This window comes from Clinocottus analis, unplaced genomic scaffold (assembly GCF_023055335.1).
Source record: "Clinocottus analis isolate CAN_PGR_092001 unplaced genomic scaffold, fCliAna1.0.p SCAF_19, whole genome shotgun sequence".
NCBI lineage: Eukaryota > Metazoa > Chordata > Actinopteri > Perciformes > Cottidae > Clinocottus > Clinocottus analis.
In genome coordinates, this window is record NW_027175920.1 from 9,057,403 (window position 1) to 9,085,385 (window position 27,983).

The following is a 27,983-nucleotide window of genomic DNA, read 5'->3' on the forward strand; positions in this document are numbered from 1 at the left end:
CTCAATTAAGAAATGTCCATGTTTTATTATGGACTGATTACTGGGGTAAAGATAAAGGGGATTTTTACATCAGACATATAGCTTTTCATAACAGTCATATGAGTCGAGTAAAACAACACTTTTTATTTTTGATTATGCTACGCTGGCTTAATAAATTTGCATTGTAAACCATGTATAAACTGCTGCTGATGAGAAACAGAAACATCAGCAAGTTTTAGGCTTTGAAATCAATCTGGGATATTAATGAAATTACAATTTAAATAATGTAATTGTTTATTGCCAATTCAATGATTTAGTGATTTTAATTAGACAATTAAATTAATTCAACTTCTATTGACTTTTTCATGTAACAACTTATTTGCGCAATTATTGATTAGTTAGCTGAAAATAAATCTGTTATTGCACAACTATACTCACTGGCACAGCAGCAGCTAGAATGGTTACTATAAGCTACAGAGTCTTTCAACGGGTCTTCTTGCAGTTGAAGGAGATAATATATTGTTGATGACTGGTGTTAGTATTGACAAGATTGTGGTAATGCCAAAGTTCACAAAAAGTGCAAAGAGTGGTTGCAGTACATAGCCACAATCTGCAGGTGGCGTTTGTAGATTGGATGCAGAGAGACCAAATACCTTGTTGACAATCTTATACAGTTTACACATGATTGGGTATTGAGAGAGTGAAATTAATTTAACCTTGTCAAAAAATAATGTTTGGAAAACATACACACCTGTGGCTCGATCTGATCCTTATAAGAATCACCTTTGATTAATAGTGACTTACCATCTTACCAGCTGAAAACATGCGATGACATCTGTTAAGATATGGGGTTTATTCTATGAAATTACAGTGTTATTATATGTATGGTAAAATCAAACCAATATTATGTTGCACGAATCTAATCAGTAAATGCAAACATACAGTGCAATGTAAAAATGTGCAACAAATGAGGCAACCAAACACAGGATCATTTTATTCCATTTATTTTTCTAATCTTAATTTCACTGCCTTACCTTTAAATTGTTCTCTTTATACAATGACTGAAATTATATTTCCCCAGTAACAGGATTAGATCATTTAGGGATCTTCAAAAATAATATACAGATGTAACCAATACTGTTATAATTTATACATGTATCTTTGAAAATAGGAATAAATTTAACTTTTACAATTTCTCTTTTCTACAATATTTGCTTTTTATCTTCCCATGTCACATAATGGCAAGCCATGCACTACTCCAGTAGTGATGTTTGTGCCTTGAGCAAACTTTCTTTGGACACTGGAAGTGAGCGTTAGAGAGAGAGAGAAAGCTCACAAAAATGACAATTCATATTTACAGTTTAGGTTTTTTTATAATTATAATTTAATCAGCTGACAGTCAAGTGGTGAGTGCTTTCCCCAGGGCTCATTGTCAGGTTAGTTTCGAGGCAAAGTTTGAGACACAGAGGCACAGTGTTTAGACTAGCAGGACAGTTTTTGTTTCTGTTGATTTATAAGAACAGGATGAAGTTATCAAGAGATCACAAACCCCGATAGCTAAAATTATCAGTTAAAGTTGAAACATTTGTCTTTGGTCATTTGGAAAGCAGGAGTTAAAATGGAGAAATTTGGTGGTTAAAGTGCAGTCACCTTCAGCTCTGCAAAAAGGGAATGTTTAGTCAGCTCTGTGGTCTCAAAGTGTATTTATTCTGTTCCGTCTAGTTAGTCGCCAAACTATCTGCCAAACGCACTAAAATATAAAGCACGGAGCGAATTAAGAGAAGTATATAGCCCGCTGTGTTCAAGTTCCCCAAAGACTGAAGAGTTAAATCTGTTGGGGCAAAACCTCCTGTCGCACTAAAAGACAGGAAGCTGAACTCAGCTGGTGTGAGGTTTAAGATGTCGTGTGTTGACATTGTGACTGTCACAACTTCACTAACGTAAACTATGGATATGATTTGTCAGTCAAAACATATAGGTCAAACGACTGAATCAGAGCTATATAATAAAAATCTGTGTTTTCATGCAGGACCTGACTCCAGCTGGGAAGACAACAGTAGAGACTGCAGACTCGGCCATCCGTCTAAAATCACAACCCTGAGGAGGTCACAGCAACGTCAGCGTTATGGAAGAGCGCCGCAATCTCGACAAACGACCGCTCTGAGCCGGTCACATTCACGCTTTTCAAAACGTTGGCGAGTCACCAAAGACTTTGAACGTTTCTCTGAATTCAGTAATTCTCCAACCAAAAACAAAAAAGAATTCCCCCGTGAATCAATCTCCCCTTTCGTGAACTCAAAAATGTACAAAGATATATTCAGCAGAACAGATCACAGAGTGTGAGTCGTCGTTTTTGTGGCAAATGATGAATAAATATCTGTATGTGATTTCAAACAAGAGAAAAAAAAAAGAAGAAAAACAACAGATACTGTACACGCTACATGCTAGAGAAGAATACAGGCAGCTGTCTCTCAGCATAAGACAAGTAGAAGAAATGTCCTTTTCTTCCGACTATAAAAATACCTAGAATCTAGAATGAGTGTAGAAAAAACTTTACATGTACAAGTCATTTACATCCAAGGCCATTTTTTTTTTCTTTTTTTACATGGAGTGGCAGGTGAAGAAGAGCAGTGACAGTTGTGAACAGGGTGAAAAATATGAATTATTCTTAGCATATTGGTGCAGAATGTCATGCTGTTGGACCAAAACAACCTCCCCGACTTCCCTTCCACAAGAAGATGTCTGGTAGGTATCTTATGCCCAGTTTCTGAGTCCAAAGTCCAAAAGTGATGGCTGTGCGGTACCGATGAGCACGGCATCGGCCCAAAGTCAGTCTGTACATCTTCCAAGGAACAGATGTTGCTTCAGCAGAGGAAGTAAAGAGCAGATTTGTTTCTCCACCAATGTCCACGTTCTTGCTAAGCAATTATTGCCACTATTCTGCCACATCTCTTCAGTATTATATATCTGGTCTGGAAAACAATAACTGGCCAACAGCCAGCGAACAAAACAGCTAATCTGAACTGCCGATGGCTGATAATACAATATGTAACTGAAAATTAAATTCATCTCAAGATATGGCTGTGAAATGTAATTTGTAGTATTCTTGAATATTTCCCAATTCAATATTAAAATTAGTGTGATGGGTTTTTCTTCGAGTGTGAGTGGGACGTCGCCCACAGCAATCCCCACTTCGCTGGTATGTCAGTGGCAACAAATCCATGTCACTATCAGACGGGCTTCAAAATCATCATCATTTTTGATTTGATCCCTTCTCAATAAAAGGTTTTTTTCTATCAACAAAACAATAATGAAATCAAAGCAAAACTTAGTGCAAAGTACAACCATTTCATTATTCACATACAACTTGTCGAATGTCAGTATTTTTCAGCATCAACAACATTTTTACCATCAATAAATCACTTGTGCAGCGCAAAAAAAAAGCTTGGTTACCTGGATAAGCTTGCTCCCCATTACTTTCACTCAGCAAGAACACTGGAGTCAGATGGGCTGTACTAAAAAAATAAAGCACTACAATTCCCAGAATCACTCGTCAGTTTCCCTTCATGCTTAACTGAAGTGTTGGTCTTAGCAAGTTATATTTTGTCAGTTAGAGAAGCAGTCTAGACTTCAGATCAGCTTGAGAGTTATTAAATATATGTTTTTCCAGGGAGTGATGGGAAATGTAGTATTTTTTCCCACTTGATGTTTCCAGCCCACCTGAGCTCCGGGACCCTGTTTCATTGTAAAACAAAAAAATGAGATGAAACTAATTATAAACCACCCAGTTTCTTCATTTGGGACATTGAAGCTTATATTACTCGCTAGTGTCACCAAGATTTCTTTAACCTTCTAAGCTTCTGCGCAAAAATAAACAAAACGGAATTGTCAAACACCTCACACACACACACAAACACACACACACACACACACACACACACACACACACAAAACCCTCCGGGCATTTCTCATCACCAACCCCGAGAAACGTCCCTCACTTGGGTTTGCTGGAAAGACAGATGAACTTTGTTAAACAACAATCTGTCACACGGTCTGTGAGGCAGCACTGCAAGCTTTAAACACATTGAAGATGAATTGAATAGAGGAAGCTGCTGCTCCGCTCCCGCCCAGTGCTTCATACGGCTTTCTCACTTTTGAAGAAAACACGATTCAGCCTGGTTCAGGAGATCACAGCCACATACCTCCACCATCCCAGTGAACGCTTCCCAGACTGAACTGAGGCCTGTATGGCATGCGCTATCGATGAATACTCGGATCACCTTTCATTTAAGGCCTTTCGGTACTGTAGAACTGTCTGATTGTTTCTTTTTTTTTTTTTAGCTCAATCAGACATTGACACTTGTTTTTTGGGAAAGGGACAGGAATATATATATTTTTTAACATTTATGATACTGACCTCTTGCACACATTAATACATTCACACACGCAACAAGGGAGACTCAGGTCCCTCAAGCCAAATACATGGAGGTCACCAGAACCTAAGTGTATTCAGGAGAGTTGACACATACACTCACAAATAAGCACAAACTCAAGCGATATCTATATAACTAAAAAAGAATTGCTTATTTTAACTGACAGCCATGGACTTCTTCAAAATGTTAAATCCTTCTTTTTTGGGGGGAAGCTGGATGAGTTGAGTGCGTTGTTGTTTTTCCTACCAAAATGATTTTCACATCCTCGCCTGGTAGTTTTCTTTTAGCCATGTCTCCGATATTTTTAACAGCCTGAGGAGTCACTGTGTGCTGTGGGCCATCTGGCTGCATGGTGTCTATTAGTACTTGACCTCCAGGATGGAGGGGTTGCACTCCATGATGGCCACGATGATCTTGTCAATGTAGTCCTGGAGTCTGTAGTTGATCTCCTCCTGTTTGTGGACAGTCTCCATCAACTAGAAACAGAGGAGCAGAACAGACAGTGGAGTTAAAAGTGACAGTCACGGGACAACGCACGCTTGAATTCAAATTAAAAAAAGGTGAATCCAGAAGGAATGCGTTTCTTTTCCGTTTTCTAAAACCTACCTCTACGCGAGACACGTTGTTGATCTCAGCTGCCAGGGAGTCGGAGAAGGAGGCCGACATTAAGTTCTTTGCTCCCTGGATGCTCAGGTTGATGATCTGGCCGTTCAACTCGTCGTTCTGCTCTTTCAGGCTGCGGTTGTCCTGAAGAGTAAAAGTGGAATGTAACTCATCACAAAAAACGGTTCAGGCCGGATCCTAAATCCTCTGTCCATGTATTGACAGTCTGTTTAGAGTGATTGAATGGGAAAACATGGCGGAAGGTTAAGCGTCCTCAAATTGTGCGCGCTACCTGTTTGAGTCGTTTGATCTCCTGCTCCAGCTCGGCTTCGCGGGTTCGTGTCTGATATTCCTGCAGCCCCGCGCCAGGTGTGCGCCCTCTTTTTGCTTCAGCCTCCAGCTTGTAGAGCTGGAGGTGCTCAAGCTGTTTCCGCAAGTCCTCAATGAGCTGCGGAGAAATCAATCAAGAGACACCAGTTAGTTAAGTTATTAGGAATCTTGTAGCTTAAGGTCATTTGTAGGCAAAACCACTTGATTATGTTGCCATTTAACACATGCCAATGATGTTGTCAAAGTCTACGCTGTGTTGTAATATTTTGGACACAGAGTGCTGTTTATTTTGTACATAAAGAAACCAGTCCCACCTCCTGTGTGCACTCTTTTTCTTTCTGGCTCTGGTGGCGCTCATGGCTCAGCTTGTCAGCCATCTTCCTGCGGGACTCCGTCTCCTCTTGCAACTTGTCACACATGGCCTCCGTCTCATCCTGCAGCTTCCTCTTCTCCTGGACGATAAAAAAAAAAAAAAGTTGGATTGAGAGGAGTCTTATGACTGGTAAGAAATGGAACAACGGAGGCAAAACAAACCAACAGATGGGATATTGTTGCTCTCACCTCCTCTAGTCTCTCGATGTTTGCTCGAAGACAAGGGACACATGACCTCAGCTCACAGTTCTCCTCGTCCAGCTGCTGCAGCCTGAGAAATAAACACAGATCCACGTCAGAAACCTGCGTTACAGCCACAAAGTGACCACTGACACTGCTTGTTGAGAGTAAACGATGCCACAGGGAAACAGCTTACATTCAGTGGCAGATTAGTACCAGAGGGTGGCAGTGGAGAGCCACTGGCGTCAAAATGAACACCAGTGTTTTTTTTAAATAAACACACAACAAAAAGTACAAACTTCTTAGGGTATTAAACACTGCTTTAAAGATCTACTTGAATTGATCCCAACATATCAAAAACATTGAAATAGCTGATGGCAATAAGATTTTTATTATTTTGGTTATTCATCAACATAATACACACGAGTACATCTCTGTGTTTAATCAAGCAGGTAGCATCTACAGACTTTATAGAGAAAAAAAACAATCTGTTCTCCAGTAAATACATATATTTAGCTGGTGATATTCTAAACAGGGCCAGTCTTTTCTCTTCTGCTCACCTGGCCTGCAGGTTTTCCAGCTCCAGCCCTCTTTCCCTCTCCAGCTTGATCAGGGCCTCCTTGTGACGACGGGTCTCTTGCTGCAGTTGCTCGTCGGCCTGGAGCTCCGTCTCCTTCAGCTGCTCCTCTAAGGCATTGGCCCGGTGCACCAGGTGAAGGTTCTCCTGCCGCAGCCTCGTATGCTGCTCCCCAGAAGACTCAGACTCCTTTTCTAGCTCCGCCACTCGACGCTCCAGGAGGAGCACCTGGGAAAAGTGCATGTTTTACCTCAAAATGTATTGTAAGAGTACTGAAACAGATACATTAATCTTGTTAATGCATAATAGTTAACTGCCATATTGAATTGCTTCTTCTTCCTTTAACAACTACTGTAACAGGTGAAAACTGTGGCAGCTCACAAGTATAAATAACTGAAACTGATTCATCCGTTAACCTCCGTGATGAGCTCTCACCTTGTCTGTGATGTCGTTGTCAGCGAGCTCCAGGATGTCCCGCGTCAAGTCGCTCATGGTGTCCAGAGTCATTGAGTTGTTCTGGAGGAGATGTCTGCACATGGAGAGGAGCACACATCAATCCCTGGAGCCAGTTCACTTTTGAAAAACTACTGACTTTGTAAAAATGATCTTCAACAATCATAGTAGAAATATAAACACACTGAAACCAGAGTAACTGTTTGGCTTACCGCGCTACTTTCTTGCTGGACAACCTCTTGCCAGAACTGGATGGAGGGACAAAACAACAGGAAAAATGGTCAGGAAGAGAAAAAGGATAGAGGAAAGAGACACCATCTCCTGGTATTCGTCCTATCCAACCCCCGTCCCTCTCTCTGCTGGCAGAGTTGTGTTAAAACTAAAGCACATCACAACAATCTCACACAAACACAGCGGCGTGATTGAGGATACATTTTGACCTACCTATTACAGAAACTTTAAATAAAACCTAGAATAGGAGTTTTATAGATTTCTAAATTCGTGAAAGTTTGTTCTGAAGCTCAGAAGTATTCCTTATTGCTAATTCATTTGCTGAACAGATCAAATAGGATTTCAGTTTTACTATGTTTCTGTAATAGAGTTACTGGTCAGTAATCCTGGATCAGCAAATCTTTTCCGATAAAAGCGGTCTCTTTGGAAAGCTTTACTTCAGGACCAGCAGTTATTCTGCAACAACACAAATGAAGCATGGACGAAATGACACGGAGAGCAGAAAACACTGGACACCACTCACCTGGATACCTGGGGTTATTTTATATTTCCACATTCAATGTATTAAGCTTATTTTCAGATGTGCAACATGGTTATTGGGCTTGAAGTGACAAATCAAAATTTGTACAGATGGTAACAATGAAGCAAAAAGCTGGCTACCGCCATCTAAAAAGTGCATGTTAGCCACTGAAATACCTTCAGCGAGTTCTCCAATACTAAATGTGAAATATTAATACACAACAACTCACACACAAAAAGAGAAATTTGGGAACAGTGGGCATAAAACACACCCACGAAATAAACCATGAAGAATGTGTGAGAGTACAACCTGGAACACACACCATGCCAGTACAACACAGCATGCACACACCATGAGAACATGCGTACTGCATCTAATCAGCACTGCAAACACATTCATACAGTGCGGCTGTGGATGACGCGTTACCTAGTCATCTCTAGGAAATTGAGGCGTGTGGAGAGGTCCTCGAGACGACTTATTTGTTTGTGACACTGGCTACAGAAAAAGTCCAGCGCCTCCTCCCTGAGGAAGCTCTGAAAGCGGTCAGGGAGAGGAGCAGGTGCACTGGAAAGAGGAAACAGGGAGGAAGAGGAGGAGGAAGTGGTGAGTGACGGACAAGAAGGGGTGCACTGAGGTGGGAGAGGAACACCTCTGGGGGTGCGGGAGGTGTTGGTGAGATCCACAGAGGAGTTTGAAAGAGTAACGTGGGAGGAACGCAGCGGGAGGGAGGCGTGAGAGACGGCAGCGTGGCTCCGTGAGGAGACGTAACATTCTGTTGATCTCTCTTGATGAGATTTTCTTTCCCCGCTGCCAAACATTGTTGCCTATTCATTCTTACACCACCTTTGCTGCGAGATAAGAAAACCTACAGAGTGGTTGCAATTAAGTACAACAAAAATATAAACCACATAAGTTCTCCAGCAAACAAATGGACCACAGAGCTGATCGTTCCATTGTTTGGAGTCTGTACCCTCTCCTCACGTCACCTCATTCAGGGAGCGAGTCGGGTCTGAATTATGCAACACTCTGGCACAGGTTCCTGTCTACGTAGGCAGAAACACGGCGTGGCAGACTTTGAGTGAGTGTCACTTGATGGTCATCTGATGATGTTGCACTGAAACATTTACAGCGTGAAGGATGAGATCGTTAACTAAGGCCTAGAGCGCTGCGTGTTTCCCAAGCACAGACTGAGAGCTCCCCAGCCGTGTGTATGTGTAGTCAAAGAGCTGTGATATGTAGATAGATACATGTGGGAGTGTGTGGAGGCAGCACTGCTACATGCGCCAACAATGAGCATGATTGGCTCAAAACACAATGACGCACTCTGAGTGGGCGAAGTTTGTGGGATGCAGCAATATTTTTTTTGGGTATGATTTTTTTTCGGGCCTAACCACCCCCAACTTGTATGGCGTAATCTTTCACATTCTGCATGTAATTCACTGACTGAAGTTCATTGATTTATTATTTGTGGTTCTCAACTATCATTTAAGGACATTCATAATCAACCTGTATTTGTTGTTTTGTACATCCTTTCTCACTTTGTGGCATCCCAAAAAATCTATCAAACAGATCCCCACCACTACAAAAAGAAGTAGTACCTCTTAGATTCCCGTACAGTCAATGGGCTACAAAAACAAGGCAGTAAGAGCTTCCTGGCGAGGCAAATCACAGAAATATCAACCAACTGGGAATTACGCATTAACCGGCTGTTGGTCTCTGATGAAAACAGAGGAGGAGGAGGAGGAGGGACGGAGGGAAAAGAGGACAGGGAAAAGGCAACAAAACAAATGAGTCATGCCATAGAGAGAAGTGCGTATCCATGTGTAGACATTTGGCTGTATTGTCATGTCACACTGTTAAAAGTCTACCTGTGTCTTGCAACTGCAGACTAGAGGAAAGCTTGTTATATACTCTGTCTGCACTGCAACTAAACGTCCACCTTCTGTCTGTCCCAAAAGGCTTGGCAACAGGCGCCACACTTAAGACTTAACTTACTGTGTAAGTGCAAAACATTTACTCAGACTACTCAGGATCACACAAGGGCAAATGAAAGGAGGCACAGTTTTAGAGCAGGATTTAGCTCAATACCCTCATTTCCAATAACTTCGCAACAGTGAGAGTAAGACTGATGGAGTGAACTTTGGATACACTTCATTTATTCGCCCTTCTCAAGAAAAGGAGGCAGATAAGGGTGGAAAGGGCGTCTCCAGAGAGCTCTTATCATCGTTTGACCTCAGTGTCTTTGTTGAAAGAGAAACATTTTGTCTGAAGAACGTAAATAGGGGCATTAAAACCTGGACAGCGCAGCTGAGAATGTATCACTCTTATCAGGAGGGGTTGATAAAAAGAAAGTCTGGTGAACGTTATAATGATATCCACATTGTTTGAATAATATTCAGACAAAATGACTTGCAACATTAGTGTTCAACATGTGGAAAGTGGAAACCTGTGTTTGTGAGAGGTACTCTGGTTTAGTTGTGTAGGGAAGACAAGCTCATACCTGGGAGAGAGCAGTGAGGAGCCATTGATTTGCTCAGGCGGCTGCACGAGAGGAGAGTCGCCCTCCCCTCCGGTCTCCTCCACGCTGCTCTCCAGTAGCAACTCCGAGGTGTTACTTTCCCCAAAGTCCTCAAAGTGCTCCTCCTCTCCACCGATGACCGCCACCAGCGAGTGGTTATGTAGCTCAGAGTTCAGGGAAAACCTGACGGGCACATAAGATTAGATTCCTGTTAGTGTGTGTGCTCACGTGTGAATACAACAACATCGCCGTTAACTTAAGATCTGAGCCAGAAATAGAGGGAAATGTGTCCGGTTTAGACAGGATAAAAATGGAGATCTGCCCGGGTATAAACAGCCACATAACAATCCATTTACAAAACCACAACGTCAGCCAAACCAAACAAGGCAACATCTTTTTGACTTCATTCAAAGAAAATAGACACATTATGGTATTTGGCTGCAAATACAGTCTGGATAACAAGTTGTTGGTGTTTTGGACCCAGAAGCCTGCATGACATGGGCCTGCTCTAAGTCACAAACACGTACAATTAATCTTCCACCACGAAGAGGGCAACTGGTCAAGTTCGACAATCACTTGTCTTCAAAAAGGTAATCTGTTAATTCACATTAATCCCAAGGTCTGCTTTGGCTGAAACTAAGTGCGTTGTGCCTCGCTGGTAATGCTAAACCACGATGGGAACATGTGAAAGGGGCATAATGGTAATTTGATGTGGGTCAAGCGTAAAATATGTTCTTCACTGAGCTGGCAGAAAGGGCCGTGACTATGACTTTCAGAATTGGTGATTTTACACAACTGAACCGAACGCCACGGGGTGGACGTGGAAGTCGCTCCTGCGAAGATTCTGTAAGTGAAGTCTTTGATACTCATTTCACAGGAAAGCTGGAAAGCTGGCATATCCTGTTGTCCAATAGGATACGCTCGACGTCTGAGACACACACACAGGACGAGGATGTTCAAATCAGCAGAAAAACTTGCCTTCTCAGCACACAATGACAAACCCCATTTTGCTTGTTTACAAGACAAATGGCATTCTTCAGTCCAACTCAAAGCTGAGGCGTCCCCTTGATTTACAGCGTGAAAACCTAAAAACATGTACTGGTACACAATAATAATTTTGAAAAAGCAGGCTACAAACGGCTATTTGTCGTCATCTTTCGTCTCCAGACAACAATGCAGATTCAGCTGCAGCAATGGCTCAACTGGTGAAAGAAACAACCAATGTTGGAGTCGCTTACCCTTTACTCAGGCTCTTAATACTTGGCCCCATGTTGAGGTCCCCCACGCAGAGGGACGGCGAAGAGAGAGAACGCATCTTTGAACGCCCTCCACTGCCCTGGCTGGAAAGCCGTGGAGCAACTGGAGTCACAACACCAGACAACCAGAGTGGAATTCTGAAGTTTCACAGGTTTCACCGATTTAAAAACAAAACCACAACCCTCCAGTTCGGAGAGAGAACAAAAGTTTTTGATGCTGCTTTTGAAAAGGGCAAAGTCTGTGGTGCTAACGAGCTGCCAATCAGTGCCACATGACTGATGTTGCATCGTGTGTGCCTCCCAAAAGACCTGAGGCTGTCCAAGAAGGGGTGGACTGCTAGTGGGTTAATCAGATTTGAGGCTAAGCAACAGCCAGCAGACAGTCCTGCTGACCGTCCAAGGGCCAAATGTGTGTGGAGACACGGGTAGAACAGAGGAGGGTGGGGGAGGCTAATCCTGTTAGACTCCTAATCCCCAGTCCAGTGCATATACTCCTACCTTCAATATGGCTAAAGTTAGCTGGGCAAGCACATGGCAAAATCTCAGTTCACTTATTGACCTTTTTGTTGCATTTACTCATAATCAACATGGAAAATCTGTCAGTGAAATTAGTTTGAACCTTTGGAAAACCCCTTAAAAGGATTGGGCATGAGGAACAATGCTTTTTTTCAGAAAAGCTTATCTCCATTAACAGGGATTCAGCAGTGGATTCATCAGGGCAACGGTATGAACAAGTGGAGGGGAGAGAATGAGATTAGCCCACGTCACCGAAAGGAAGAAAAAAAAAAAGCTTACTCAGCATTTCCTGGAATTCAAGGCTCAATCATAGAATAGGAAGCCCAAACACATCCCTGTCAGGCCCACCACTCCAACCAGTCACCAAGCCGGACAGACGGGTCACAGCGTCAGCAGATAAGGGCCGCAGTTCTCTGCACTTCCTCGCTTGTGTTTGCCCCGAGTACTTTATCAACAAGAACATGCATGCACAGGCATACAGACCTCATCTACAGAAACTACCTGTCCTGGACAATATGAGAGGACTGTTTGGCTGTTCTCATTATTATCCAAATGTGGCCAATATCAGTTTCCAGTAGTGAACTGGGTGCGATTATAAAATCGACCCACATGCACAAAAGACAATAACAACAACGTCACGCGCAGCACGCTGTCGTATGGAAGAAAACACAGAGGCCCCTGAAGGCAGCGTGAGCGTAGTGGAAGCCAGCAGACGTGTGAGCAGATGATGACGAGGATGAGGAGAAATAAATTATGACTTTTTGTGGAGCAATGGCTTCTGCTGCTGAATGCATGTGTTTTTGTGGACGCAGAGTCAAGAGTGGTGGGATTGTGATGAACGTGAGTCATTAGACCGATGACTCCTGCCGGAGCACAACTGTGATGAATGAAGACCGAGACTAGAGGGACCTAAAAGTCCTTTTAATTCAATTATGACTGTTCAGATTGAGGTTGCATTTCAAAAAAATAACAAATCAGACCTGCATCAGATTTAGGACCATATATGAAAGTAAAAATCATTATATTAACCTCCAGTTAACATTATAGGAAAAGAGTAATATACTCAGACTCCAATGTAAAGCAAAAGTAAACCAATTAACATAAAATGAATTAAAACCAACTAATAAAAATCCAGCTACTATGAGCATAGTGGCCAAATGTAACTTCATGCATTGGGATATTGTGCACATTGCAAAGTTTGTTCCGACCTATTTCCGCCATCTTCAGGGTCGTGCAGCGTGGCTTCAATGCCGCTGTCCGTCTCCACTTCCTCGTGCATCTCGGGGGGTACGAGGGCCCCCGTGTCCTCATCGGTGAAGGTCTCACACTCACTGTACGTGCTCTCGGAGCCCAGGTACGCACTGTCCGTCACCTCATTTTGCTGCAGTAACAAAAACAGATTGGAGAACAAACACATTACAGTTTGCCCACCAAACACTGAGCACAGGACATGCACATAAACAGAGTCCATACTGTATGTTCTGATTAAAATAATAACGTGGCCGTAGAAAACGTCGCTCCACTAAAGCAATACTGCAAAGAAAATCAAGTCGTGCTCATCAAGCGCTTCCATCATTGTAATGATAAAACTAAACATTGAGATCACTGCTCGCCCTAAAAAGCTCTAAAGTGTATTTCAAATCAAGATCATTTATTTATTTAAGTGAAGCAAAAAGGCAGCGAGCCCACCTGCAGGTTGAGCAAACAGTGTGAAAAAAACCCCCAGCCATTTCAAAGATGGGCTATTTTGAATCTTTAGGTCCAGCCAGTAGGCACTGACGCCAATCACGCCAACGACCAAACAAATCCCAGAGCATTAACAGACTTCAGAGACCGTCTGCTGGGATTCAGATGGCTGTTCCAAGCAAAACCTGCCAAAGCGACTCCTCGAAGCAACAAGTTCAAACAAAATGAGATTAGTTGAGGCTTTCTGAGCAGCAAATACCAAACGCTTAACACAAAACCCATGCATGCCAAAAGAGAACATCTGAATCTATTAGCAATAGCGACACATTGTCACACATCGGAGCTGTGAACCAATTTGGAGGCAAGACAGGTGAGTCATGTTGGAAAGCGTAACGTACCATTATAAATGCAGCGTCAAGAGGAGAAACCGGGCCCAGAGGGCTACCCACCATGCCCAGAACCATTCTGTCTGCCCCGTCTCACTGACAGGGAGCAGCCTGCCATGAGAGCTAATAACTACAAATGTGTGCTGACCTTCACTTGAACAGAGAGAGTACATTTGAAGAAAGAAAAAAAGAAAAATACTGTGACAGCACGTTCTGCTCCGCTGGGTGGTCAGAGGGGGGAGGAGACTGAGACAAAGTCCAAAGAGTAGCAGAAGTCAGCTGCATGGCTCGTTCAACCAGCCTTCTCCACGGCAGGCCCTCGTTCAAATGCCTCACGATCAGCCGAAAAACTATTTAATCTTTCCCGGCTCCTGGGAGCTTCCCTTTCCTGGCTCAAGTGTGACCGTTTAAAAGCATTAAGCCACGTTCTTCGTGTTGGAGACTGCCCAGTGAATGAGGGCTATACATCACAACAACCAACGTTATAACTGTCTGACTGTGTGCCAATAGAAAACTGACACGCTGTCAAGCTATAAGGCTCTGACAGTCGGTGCATAACCCGTATCACTGTTGACGATTACGGTTGTTATACGGTTCTATTTTAGAATCAAAATGTGAGATGGAAACGTGAAATTTAGCAATGACAGAAAATATTTAGTAAAGGAAAAGCGGGGTGAATGGGGCGTTGCTTTTCTCTTATGCCAGGCCTGACCTGAACAGCCTTTACTTGCCTGTTATGAAAGCAAACAGGGCGAGAACAGCACAGCCATTGAGAGAGAGGAACCCTTTTCTGCCAGAAACTCAAGGGGAAAAACAAGGCCAGGACACAGGTGTGGTGTCTACTTCAAACATAAACACAAACTTCCCCAAAACGCCACTTACGGGTTCCAGTAAACAGCAAAGAAAATTTTACTGGACCTTGACCATTTTCATTCCAATTAGTAACATTGGATTAAAATATAAGGAGTTTATCAAATGAACATATGCTAAACATAACATTGACAATTACACATCAATTAAAATAAACTAACCCTGAGAACGGATCATTTTGTGAACTATTATAAACACAGGAGAGGAAGCTCTATTTCCCAGCTTACTATTGAGAACACATGCAATTTTATATAAGGATCATTATAAAGATCATTTAACATGTATTGTAACTCAAATGGTCTTCATTACACCATTGACTGCTACTCTATCCATTTTAGATGTAGGGTCTCCATTTTCTTCATTGTGTTCTGGAGCCTTAGAGCAGTCGTTAAATACAATGAGACTGTACAACACATTAGTGTGTGTCACTGTGTGAGTGTCTCTTATAATCAATTTACTAGGAGCAACAGAAAATCCATAAGGATGCAATGTTTATTCTACCAAAGTATTTCAGACAAACATCTGATTTACTCATGAAATCATCGACTGATGAAGCCCATGAAGTGGATCGAAGTAGAGGGAACTCCTTTGTACTCACACAAGTACACTACAGCCCTGCACTTCTAACCCAAACCAAGAGAGGGAGCCCATACTGTACAATGTATGACCACTAAAACAACAGTTGAAGCCCCGCAATGCTCAAAGTGCACACAATAGCAGAAACATTTCAATTTTGTGGAGCGCAGCAACAATGATGGTTAAATATACAAGTTCTGTGCACAAGAGGAAACAGGAATCCCAGATATGTTAACCACAACTGTAAAAACACGAGTCTACTCGCAAGAAAAAAAACTCTGGCACATTCCAGCTAATTCAATATTTGTCAAAGAATACTCGAAGGCCTCGCCGGCCAGATGCTATTCAGTGTCAGCCAAACCAGGGAACATTCACAGAGGTAATGATAGCTCTGCAAGCCGCTCAGAGAAAACAGTGGGAAGAGTGAGAGTGCACAGGGAGTTCAGTCTGCGTCCTTCACACTGCGCTGCTGTGTGCACCAACGGGAACATAACGCACAACTGGTCCACATACACAACTAGAGTGAGGCTAAGCCTCTTGCGCCTCACCTCATCGTACTCCTCGGGACAGCCCACAGCTCCATCACCTGGACTGTAGTTCACACTGTAGAGCGGTGGCTCCGGACCTGCACATAGGAGAGGAAGAAGGCGGGTTTAATGTGCGCAGAATAAACAGATAAAGTCAAACAGCAATGGAGGCTCAACAAACACGAGACTGGTGTCTGTAGTACCAATGACCAATGTGCAAACAAACAGCCATTGTGAAGAAAGGTGTCACAGCAGAGTTGATCATATGAGGCTGCAAATCCACTCTTACTGTGATTCACTTCTTTACAAAACATTCGACAAAAAAGAAACTATGACATGGGCATTTTGTATTATGATCCAGTATACAATAACAATTTTCCGGAGCCTGTCGCCATTTCTTCTGAAGCACACAAAATGATAATGAGACAACGATCTTGGATATTGCTCTTGTTCTCGCCTCACTCTCTGGTTTTTAAAGTGTTAAAATGTTCATCTAAATGTCTGCCAAGATCTATGAAGTGACCGAGGCAACTTCATACCTCTTCATCCAACGGTAAACTGGTGCCTGTGACTACAGGTCTGTGAATATAATGTCAGAATGACCTGATACATCTCATACAAGAAAATACGAATATACCGTGTAATCAAATTGCATTATCACACATTTTTTACACATTCATATAATAATAGATTATGTGTTTGTGTATAATGACTTTCTAATCTAAATGAACACAAGTGTATGCCTAATCATGAAATGAGGAAACGCTATCTGAGAAAACAAAACATGCAATCCCTCCATTTCTCTTTGTTTAGCAAATGGATAACTGTAACTCTACCCTTAAAAGGTTGATAGTAAATATCTGTATTTAAACTGATATTTCTGCTTGTAATGTGTTTGCTCAAGTACACTATCAGCACATTTTAGCGTGTGAGTCCAAACGGCCCTACTCTGGCATATTTACAGTCAGCAAACTAAGCCAGATGTGACCGTAAACATTATGTAACTTTTACACTCGCGTTTCTAGGGCTATAGAATGTCATGAAAGAGGCGTATGGGCAAAATAAAACAATAAAAAGGACAAGAAGCAACCCATATCCAATTCAAAAGTGTCTACACAGGCTTCTGTGGAGAGCACCTGCAGACAAGCGATGTAACCCGATACAGACAAGATGGAGCCATCGTGGCTCCTGTATCCAGTAAACAGAGCTGTGGATCGCACCCCGCGGAGAGAAGAGAACACAAACAGTGTTCTCGAAGGCTGCCAGGAGACCCGAGGGGCTTGTGCCCTGGTCTTATGTAACCCGTTGCTCTTCGAGACTCATACACATTGCATGCTGTTAAAGTGAAATTTGGCTGCACTGAATGGGAAGCTGGCTTCTGTTTGACCAAACACACCTGCAGTCTTTTGGCGTGGGGTCAAAATAACTGAGATTTTTTTTCTGAAGCAACTTTTGTTGCTCCAGACATACTACAGCCACTACAGGGGGCAAGGCATTTCCATGGCCGGCGGGTCTGTCTTTATTGTGGCGCAGAAAATCAAATTAAAAAGAAGGAGCGCAATTAAGTTTATATTGAAACTAGACAACAGGTTGGGGACTGGACGAGCAGGTTTGTGCCCTCTGATTACAGCATAGGTGGTGGAGAAACAAGGATACAACTTTTAAAAACGGTAAATAAAGCATCTCTCCGCGACATTCACCACCTTTACAAGCATAGTGGAATACTGTCAGCATCGTGTGAGTGACCTGGGAAGTTACAGGTCTGTTCTTCACACACTAATGGGGAAACGGTGGCTGAATACACCGGAAAACATAGATGAGAGGCAGAAAAGGCGGGACAGACCGTGACGGGAACATGGGACAATGATCCCAGGCTGGATTCTGACCCATGACATCATGGTTACAGGATATGCGAGTTTGCCAAACAAGCCGCCAAAGCAAATTAAATGACACATGACCACAGTTCATAATATGACAGAGAATGTCATCTACCGTCTTATTTAGGCCAATATTTCAGATTGTATATATGTTTTTGAAGATGTATAATCACAGCTTGTGTTTTGTCAATATATGCCAAAACAGGCAGGTCTGTGTAATCGGACTGAACAACACAGCATTGCAACTCATGAACAGGGTGAAACAGAGAGGCCAGGGCACAGCGAGAGGATAGTAAATTATTTAGGGGAATAGGACTCTGTGCCTGAACCTCATCTCTTTGCCACTCCCGCTCTGAATCCTGGCCAATAAGCCCATGTGTCTGTGTATCTCATGCTTTCCAGTGCATGACTTATTCATGGAGAGAGTAACGGGAGCTGTACAACCCAGAAAAAGTGGGAATAGTGCTTTCAATCAATAGGTTGGGTGGATGGAGGCAAGTGGCGCACTATTGCGGCGACGTCACCGCAACCTGTGCATTGTGTCAACTGCGGATGGGGTCAAAGCTCGTTGTAATGCTGTCCCTCCCTTTGGGGTGCCGAATCCATCATGTACACTTCACTAACGGTTACCATCACTGATCGTAGTTGAAATTTAAAGTAAAGCCAAGAGTTAGATGAGATTAGATGTACTGCTGAGGTGACCTGGAGACAGATCTAACAAGACACGCTTATAAAATGTTTCCATTTTAGAAGGAAAATGCAGTCCTTACATCCAGCATTTCTTTCAAAGCTTGTAAAGTAGAACAGGAGGGCAGTAAAGTGGTTAAAAACAGCAGTTTGAGTCCAGTTATAAAGAATTTGGGTCAGTCTTCTGCCTTTCCTTTTAAAATCCCTCACATCAGCTGAGCGAAGGGTGTGAACATGCTGTGTTGACAACAATATTTGGCGCCATGGGGAACGCAGAGAGATGACGCCAGATGCTGGAGACTAAATGTAGGTGCAAGAGTTTGCTGCTGAGGTTGTTGTTGTTTTACAGCAGAATTGTTTTATCAGCGGGTTAGTCAAATGTATTGACAATTTCTTAAGAAGCCTATTACAATTTAACACAGGTCACTTACTACATGACATGGCAAGTCTTGGATAGAGGAGTGTTAAAAAGTGTCATTACTGACCTCCATTGCTGATTGCAGAGATTCCTCGGTGGAAGTCTTCAAAGCTGATCACTCCGAGTCCACTGGGATCCAAAAACTTGGTCAGATCCTTTACCTGAAAGACAAAAGTAACACAACCTTCAAAACTTGAATTTCACCACAGCAACAAAAGAAAATCCCTCTCTCATAACCATATCCTTGGTTCTGAATAGATGGTTTAAGATTATAAATTGAGTAAGACAGAGAGGGTGGGGGGGGTGACCTCCAACAATTATGATTAGAGGAGCAAACGGTCAATAAAAACAACTCCTGACCTCCTGAAGAAAATATTCTTTAACAAGTGTTTCTGGCTTTATTGGATATATTGGGCAATTGTGAGTTTAAAAGTGTGCAAAGGCAACATCTTTTATTCTCTTCGCGTATGACCCTTAAAAAAAAAGGTTTTAAAGTTGCAGACAACTTGTTATCACCGGGGACACTCAAGGTAATAAACAATTGCTCATGGAATAGTTCTGATAATAATGTTGAGATGATGTTAGATTACATTATTCTTACATCATTTAATAATCCTAAACCCACATTTATTTAAATGCATGTATATATACATGAAGCATTATGGTCTCTCATGCACAGAAACTGCACTCCGCTGTTAGGTGGGTTGCATAAGTTCATTATGTATACTGTATATTTCTACAGTCAGTAACCTGGCAACAGGCAGACAAGCACTTCAGTAACTACAGGACATCAGAGCATAAAAAACATCAACAGCGCTCCACAGATCAACATTTCCTTTAGAGTTAAAATGTACTTGCATTGTATGCAAAATAAAATCTAATTTGACCCTTCACCTTTACAACTTCCTTGGCACATTGTCCCTTTCGATGCTTACTATTTTAATATCTGCTTCCCAAAGGCCTAACCTAGGTACCAAATATGCATCTGCTGAGTTATTGATGGCGCCGAGCGATCCCGATCTACTTACATAATGAATAGACCAAGTCAAATGTCATCTCTTAGGCTCCTTCCCAGCATTACACTAACCTATTATTATAGTCGAGTTTAAGGCGTGCAGTTCCTGACAGAATTAGATGGGAAGGAGCCCGAATGTATGTCGGGCGAGGTTTCTGTGGTTTCAGCTCACTTTATTAATCGAGAAAGCAAGCGCACGTTGTGACCGTGGTCGTTTCACCGAGACTTCCATCCTGTGTGTGGCTTCTGTCTTCAACACTTTTTTTATCAGTTACACATAAAAACAAGATGATCTGCTTAGCAACGCTGAGCTGTGACTCAGGATCCTGAAACTCCTAAGAAACTGACCCTAACAAAGCCGTGACTTATGATCTGTGTTGGGAGAATTAAGCACAGCTGTCCTTAGAAGAGAGGAGGGGAGTGGCTGATCTAACGGAGAGGAGGCTCACACCGCAATGATGCGTTTAGCATGAGGCTTCAGGACTCATCCGACTGCAGTCGCTGATATGCTCAACCTTTCCATACAGTGGATTTGCTTCATGCCGTAGGTTGAAGTGTTTTAACTTGTGAAACTTGACGTGCGCTTGGCTGAGGTCAGCGGTGGGCGTTGGTATACAGCTTTTGAGTTTTCCGTTTCTCAATGGAGCATCACAGCTCACAGAAAATAATGTTCCATGAAGAACACGTATGTGATTGAGAGATGAATCACGAGGTCCTGATGACTGTTGTACATAATAACCAGTGAATTATTAGTAGTTAGTGCTTCTGCAGTAAGTAGAGCAATACTATAGTAACATACAATTTAACAGGCTGGATGAACCACTGTCAGAGCCACTGACAGGCAGCCAGAGCACTACTATGATGTGGAAGCGGTCCATGGCCTACATCAGACTTGTTAAACCTGTTCAGCAGTGCCAGGCCCCTGAGGTCTTGCGAGCAGTGCCTGTTGGCTATTCCTAGGTCTAACCTAAAAACTAGAGGTGAGTGTGAATTCAGTCCGGTTGTATTTTGGCCCCCAGGCTCTGAAGAAGCTTCTCCACAGCTGTTGCCCCCCATTTTTACTTTGTTTATTGAATGTTATAGTGTTGCAACTGCACTGTATCATCAATCCCTGGTCTCTTGTTTTTGATGCTTACTATGTATATTTGACCTGCTGTCTGACTGCCTCTATGGTTTTCTTATATGGGTCTCGCAACATGCTATATAATTACAGAGTTTACTGGCATGAAGTTTTGGTAAGCTAAAAATGTACTTCTGAAAACAATTGAAAAGTGTTGTGTTATGTACTTGTTTGTAACTTTGTCTTTTGTTGTTTTGAAAAATGCAACACACAGTGTTATATAGATAATATATTATGGAATAATTTGCATGGTTACAGCTAACAAGCACAGCCCTGCGAGAGCGTGACGGCAGATAAAAACTAAACTCAAAGGAAACTCTGTCGGCACTGCTGCTTTGCGGAGCTGTGAAGGCACTGTGTGGTTTTTCTGTTTCCTCTATTTGTGTCTAATCAGTGCCGGGGCACGCCTGACCGCCTCCACACAGACTGCTGTTGTGCATAACCCCATGGAGAAGAATACCCTTTGGTGAGAGTTTTTCCTGGAGGGGATTTCACAATAGTTCCGAAACCAAACTCTGATAACCATGATCATAAGCCTGGTGGGTTGGCAGTAGATGATACTAAAACAAAAAAAGGCAGAACGATCTTAGGATATAAAACATTAACACACACGCAGAGAAAAGTGAAGTCAAGAGAGGGGACGTTTCAGGCCATGGGACATTCCTTTGTGGATTAGAGGGTCAGGACATAAAAGCAGCGGGTGATGGGGAGGGAGGCTGGCCAAAGTGGGGTTGGGAGTGTCGACTGACAAGAGAGACACGACCACAATGCAGTTCAATATGGCTTTTGTGCCGAATTAGGGTCAAAACCAGTGAGCGAAACCAACGAGTGCTGGTTAGAATCATCTTTTCAATAACACAATTCGAAGATTGGGCACATGCCTGCTGGACATTTCACGTTTGAGGACACTGTCTTTCCTTCCAGACACTAAAACTACGGTAAATCAGATGGTTTTATGGCTCTGACTTGACATCTACAGGCTTCAAGTCAAGCTTATTCTGAAAGTTGTCAGTAATGTAGAACTGGGTCTTCTTGTATGATTACTGTTGAAAAGTGAATAAAAGTTGATATGCAACATACTTTATTTCCTCATAACATAATGATTATATTCAAACTACAATGATGCACATGTGTGTATGCACTTAGAGACTACCATATTCTGGAATAATTCTGGAGAAAACATTTGCATGCTTAGAATACAAGCACCAGCCGAACACACATGCAAATACCTCATGAACCTTGCTGCTGAGTCTGACGGCATATTTGCAAAGTGGTGCACAATAATAAACACGCATGGCCTGCTCCAAGCCCCATGACAATGTCAATATAAATACATAATCTTTCTGAGGAACGCCTCTTTTAGACAGGTTCATGCTAAAAATACACTCCGAGTGTAACCACTAACAAGACTTCCTATTGGCTTACATCCCTACTGGCAATTTAACATTCGTATTGTTTTAAAGTGTTATTTATGGATGTTCTTATGAACTTGTGTGACCTATGTCCTCGTGGTTTACTGCTCACACTGCTAAAATACTTGTTTTACCACCATGGTCCACAGTATATTTCTCTAATCTGCAGGCGGGGAAGTTATTTAAACCACTTCTACTTCCAGAGGACTGAACTACAAGGACATACCAGTGCAAAACACTGATACGAGAAGAGTGAACCTTTTGCTACCTCAGCAAAGAAACAACCAGCAATCTGACTTTGGCTGCATGTCGGCCTTGTTAGATCAGACCTGACTTTCCCACTGGTCCTTGAGTTCAGCTAATGAATGCCAAATCCACGAAAAAGGTTACATGCATTATATAACATTCCGCAAATACTGAAGATAAGTCCGTCTCCTGCATGCTTACTTATTGCAAATGAGAAAGGCAAACATGCCAAAGCCTCCGTCTCTCTCTCTCTCTCTCTCTCTCTCCCTGATCACGAAAGGAGGGAAATCTGAGAGGAGTTTCCTGCCAGAGCCCAACGTAGCGCTTGCAAACCAGATATTCGATAGCAAGAAAAATAAAGGCACACAGGTAATCAATCTGCACAATCTGGTTAGCAGTCTGTAGAAAAACCGTGAAGAAACAAAGATCCAAAGAAAACTACCTTCAGAAGAAACCAAACCGTATGGAGTAACAGTAAAACAGATTCCACCCATGAAATAAAATCAACCCTTCCGTGTCACGTCAATGCTCACCTTTAGCACTGCCAAGCAAAACAACAGGTGAAAATGATTTACATTAAACTAACATGACAAAAGCTCTGCTTCTCTATCCCTAAAACAGGGTCATAGGCTGTTAGTGGATGTCACCCAAACCATGGACTCCCTCTGACTCAGGAAAATACATTTTACTCTTAATCCTTCACAATTCTCTGCCTGGGGAGCCACAGATACCTATGGCTAGACACGGGACGGGTCACTGGCACCAGAGGTGCTTTGAACTGGGAGAGAAGGGATTAAAAAGCATTAGTGAGCCAGCGTCCCACTCTGTGTGTGTGGACTACCAACAACTAAACATCCTCACCCAAAGTCCTTATCAAAGCACCTCAAAAACAGTTTAAACAAAGCTGGTTAATGTATTCTATAAATAAAAGTTGCCTGAACTGTGTCTAAAAATCAATGTATGAAAACAAAAAGGGACACATTTTCAAATGGATTATCAATACTGCAAGTGGCACTTGATTAGTGTTCTGGCATCATGAAGAAATAGAGATCAATACATGAGTTTCAAAATATATTTCAGACCTGCTCCTCAGGGCACACTCGGCAGTTCTGTTTACTTCAGCGACTGGTTAGGTTACATCATTGTTTGCATCCACCCTTTTACTGTTATTTGCAAATGGTGCGATCACTTGCTGAAGCTCAGTCTGATTCTTGTAAACAGTTAGAGGCATAGAGACGAGCACGTCTGACAGGAAGAGAAACTGACGTCATTTTTACTATGGGGCATGCGAAACCCGTGTACTGTGAATTAAACTGTTGGTTGAAGGCTAGACCGACACCTGAGCCTCAAAGGATCTGAGTAAAACAGTTTCGGTAATAACTTTATATAGATTAAATAATGACATATTGTAATGAAGCAAACAGTCTCTCTTTCCTTTTCCTGCTTATATAAAGAAAAGCAGATTAACTAAATAAGATTATCAATTATAATTTAATCTACTCAAGTCATTTTGTGATAATTTAGTACATTTCAATTTGGGGAGTTGTTAGCTGTCTCTTGCGTTTCAAGTAACGGTGAAACTATTTCCCGAAAGGGCCCTGAGCAACAAATGAGGGGGGGTCATGGGAAGAGAGATTTCTCTAAAGTATCCCCAACCTGCAGGATATGCAAATGTGACAATGAGTGTTTTACTTTTGACATATGGAGGAGAGCCGGACCGGAGAGAATTCATTACAGCCAATATGCCTGACAGATTAATCTGGATAAAAACCCAAATCCTGACTCTTGGACATTCACCAAATATAGCTGACCAACTAATCCAGGCATGGTTTTAATAATATGTAGGCGCATTAGCCAAATTGATAACATTGAATGTTAGGAGCTGCTTTGTTGTGTGTTACTCTGCGACATAAAATCAATGTTTATTTAAACCTTTACACTCATAATAAAGGCCTTGTTTTTGAAACAACATACTATACATAAACTGTACCACATTGACTCACTTTATAAATACATTAAGATCCCAAACAACTTGAAAAGCTGATAGCAGAGGGACATCGCCCTGATGGATTTCACTTCATTGTATTAAGCAGGCTTTTTGCAAGAAGCTCTCTGAGGTTCAGCAGAAACATTCATTATAAATCATTTATGTATATGGAGCTTTGTATGGTTTTACACAAAGTGTCACTCAGCATGCATCACACAGTAGCATCAAGCTCAAAACAAAGACGTCAACTTAAAAATAAGGCATCTCACCTGATCGGCTCCATAGGCGGCAGCGAACTCCATAAACTCCTCAATACGGACAAAGCCATCTCCATCTTGGTCTAAAGCATCGAACACAGCTTTTAGTGGGGAGACATCTTCCTCCCTCCTATTCAGAGCTGAGACCATTGGCAGTGAGTCATCTACCACCATCTTAGAGACAGTAATTGCCTCCACAGTTTGCTCACTAGTCCATCCAGCGTCAGGAGAAGTTGTGTGTAAATCCTGAACTGAAAAATTAAAAGAAGCCACTTCATGACAATCTGTTCCTCCGAGCTGGTTACTGTCCGCCAACCTATCCTCTTCCCTCCGTTCGGCTGTTGGATCGGGAACGCGTCCAATCTGGACGCCCACCCGAGGTTTCACGTCCCAAGTTTCCTCATCATGGACCTCGTCCGCAGTCAAGCCCAAATCCAATGCCATTGCCTGATTCTCTTGATTTTTGGATTCAGAACAAATATTGTCCTCCATCAAATCCGTGGACACATTTTCCACAGAGCAAGTCTCAGTGGTGCGATCACCCTCCTGGATGAAGACATCTTCAGCCAGAGGCACTGTCAGTGATGAAGGTTCAGCTGATGAAGGTTCAGCTGACGAACGCAGAGCAAATGAGTCATTCTCACCATGTTGCTCTGAAGTCACACTTCTATTTACAGTAGCTCCTGCAAGTTCCACCCCCGACTCCTCTGTTGATAAAACCAATGTCACACCTGTGCAGATACCAGCGGTAGGACTGGCAGGACACAGGCTCAGACTGCTGTCACAATCTGGAACCTCTAAATCCAACAAAGGCACAGATCCTTCCAAGCACTCCGGTGGTTTGTGGACTTTGTTTGGTGGGAGGCAGTTCTCAGGTAAACCTTGCGAGGTAGAGCTCCAGTTTAGAGGCAGATCAGTCACTTGATCAGGGAATAAACCTTTGTCTCCGGTTTCAAGTGACAAAGTCTCCCTGCCTGCACCCTCCCCCTCCTCCCCTTGTGACAGGTCGACCAGCTCCTCACTGACACCCTGTGGGTTCAACTCACCCGAAGACTCTGGAGGGAGACCAGAGAGTCCATCTGAGAGGAGGTCTACCAACAAATATGGATCCCCCGTGTTGGTATCGGAATGCCTGTCTGAAATCTTCGATGGAGAGGCCGGTGGACTGAGGCTTATTAACTCAGCCTGACTACTGAGGGCATTTGAGGTCTCCAGAGGGGCCTCCTGCGTCAGCTTCAGTTCCTCATGAGTTGAGCTTTTTCCAACTACATCAGTGAGTTTAGGAGAAAACAGCCACGACAAAGTACAGTCACTCAGTTCATCGGGTGGCTTTTCTGTGAAGGAATCTATATGAAAAGTACCATGAAGAGGAGCGTTGGAATTATTGAACTGATCTTCCTCAAATGGCAAACCTCCGCCGGAAAAATCTGATATATGAATTAGGTCGTCCAACTCCACTGGCATGTCCGGGTAAAGGTTTTCTTTTTCACTTGGTTGTAATGTCTGATCCTGGTTGTCGATTCTGAAATCCAAACCTGTCTGGCCACCTTTGTTTGGACAGAGCTCACCTCCATTGTCTGAATCCAGTGGGTGAAATCCGAGAGGAAACGCATGTTCTGGCTCCCACTGTGTGAGCCCCAAAGGGCCAGACAGCACTGTCTGTTCCATTTATGTGTGTCGACTGCTCCACTTTACAAACTTCACAAAGCTGCTGTATTATCTCACGGCTGTCGTCGAGATCCACTTCTTTAACTTCAATGCCATGTTCTTAAACGGCATTGCACACCTCCAATGAAATATCGTAATGAGTGTGTGGGATTCCTACAAGCATCGTCTAACATTAGCTCTGACATTTAAAATACAAATAGTACAACGTTGTAGGGATGGCATGAGTTTTAAGAAGGTGACTTTGGGTAGGTTTAAAAACAATGTCAGTCTGGCAACAGACTAACAAAAAGTATTTGTTTTAACTTCAGTAGCTGACGTCTTGGCATGTAACCTAAACTCAAAGTTCATTCTCATTTCTTGACCTACTACAAGCCTCTGGTTCGTCATCCACGTCTGAATGTTGCCAAATGGTTCAGCTTCAGCATGCTTCACTTCGGCCTGAGAGATCACAAGTCACCGCAATAAAGTCTCAGCAATAAACCGACAGCATCTCTTCTCGTGAGCCAATTTGACGAAATACAAACAAGCGCGTTAAGACGCCCAGTGTTTTGTCAACATGAGCGCGCTCTCTCTCTCTCTCTCTCTCTCTCTCTCTCGATCTCTCTCAGCCCGGTTATCCAATATTTTCCATCGCAGGATGATTTAAAGAGGAGCCGAAAAGCAGCGAGCAAACAACGCCGCCAGACCCTCACACCTCAATAAACCTCGAGCTATGATGTTAAATCTCTCACCACAACACCAACAGGCAAAGCTCCCGGTGGATTCATGGTAGCAGCCGACGTTAACTCCTCCTCCGAGCATCCCACTTCCTCCGTGCCAGAGGAGCTGCTAACTGACTTAGCTCGTGAAATTAGCCTATTAGCTAGCTAACGCGTCCAGCTAAACGCGACCAAAAAGCAGCCGCGGTACTCTGCCGTTTTACGTGTCACCACAGGAACCGTCGCCTCCGTGATAGTCCGAGATTATGTCTTCATTTCGATACCCCGTTTTTTTTTTCTCTTCCCAGCGGCGGCGGCAATCCACCTGTGTCACTAGACAGGCCAGACGAGGGACGAGACGAAAGCGTCCGTTCCTCTTCAAATGCCGCCGTTATCCCCGGTCTCACAGCACATCAGTCACGACGTCCCTCGTCGAGGCCAGTGGGGAAACAAAAGGGGGGTGAAATAAGACCAAAAAGCTGCATCGTCCACCTAATGTTGATTACAGACGCCGAAAGCTCTCGCATCAGCATCAGCAGTGTCCCATCCTCTTCCTCCTCTTCCTCCTCCTCCAGCCGCATACAC

General features: G+C 43.0%; 1 protein-coding gene across 3 annotated transcripts; it reads right to left on the bottom strand.

The window, feature by feature from the left end:
- Positions 1–966: 966 nt before the first annotated feature.
- On the bottom strand, positions 967–27,965 carry rab11fip3 (RAB11 family interacting protein 3 (class II)). 3 transcript variants are annotated; one of them, XM_068583151.1, is made up of 14 exons: positions 25,045–27,965; positions 19,063–19,156; positions 16,035–16,111; positions 13,177–13,349; positions 10,179–10,379; positions 8,105–8,242; positions 7,140–7,175; positions 6,910–7,003; positions 6,458–6,702; positions 5,907–5,988; positions 5,660–5,797; positions 5,308–5,463; positions 5,019–5,159; positions 967–4,888 (listed from the first exon to the last, which is right to left on the bottom strand). In XM_068583151.1, the coding sequence occupies exons 1-14, from the start codon at positions 26,698–26,700 to the stop codon at positions 4,772–4,774; spliced, it is 3,348 nt and encodes a 1,115-aa protein (XP_068439252.1). In that variant the 5' UTR covers positions 26,701–27,965; the 3' UTR covers positions 967–4,771. The 3 variants fall into 3 exon arrangements, with proteins under 3 accessions (XP_068439252.1, XP_068439254.1, XP_068439255.1); XM_068583153.1 differs by lacking the exon at positions 8,105–8,242; XM_068583154.1 differs by lacking the exons at positions 16,035–16,111; positions 19,063–19,156; positions 25,045–27,965 and adding an exon at positions 14,053–14,188.
- Positions 27,966–27,983: the final 18 nt, after the last annotated feature.

Excerpts from the sequence above, each read along its gene's own strand:
- rab11fip3 (XM_068583151.1), bottom strand. The coding sequence starts at position 26,700 with ATGGAACAGACAGTGCTGTCTGGCCCTTTGGGGCTCACACAGTGGGAG. Across the intron at positions 16,112-19,062 it reads CTCTGCAATCAGCAATGGAG|GTCCGGAGCCACCGCTCTAC; the intron begins GTCAGTAATGAC and ends TCCTATGTGCAG. Across the intron at positions 5,464-5,659 it reads AAAAAGAGTGCACACAGGAG|CTCATTGAGGACTTGCGGAA; the intron begins GTGGGACTGGTT and ends ATTTCTCCGCAG.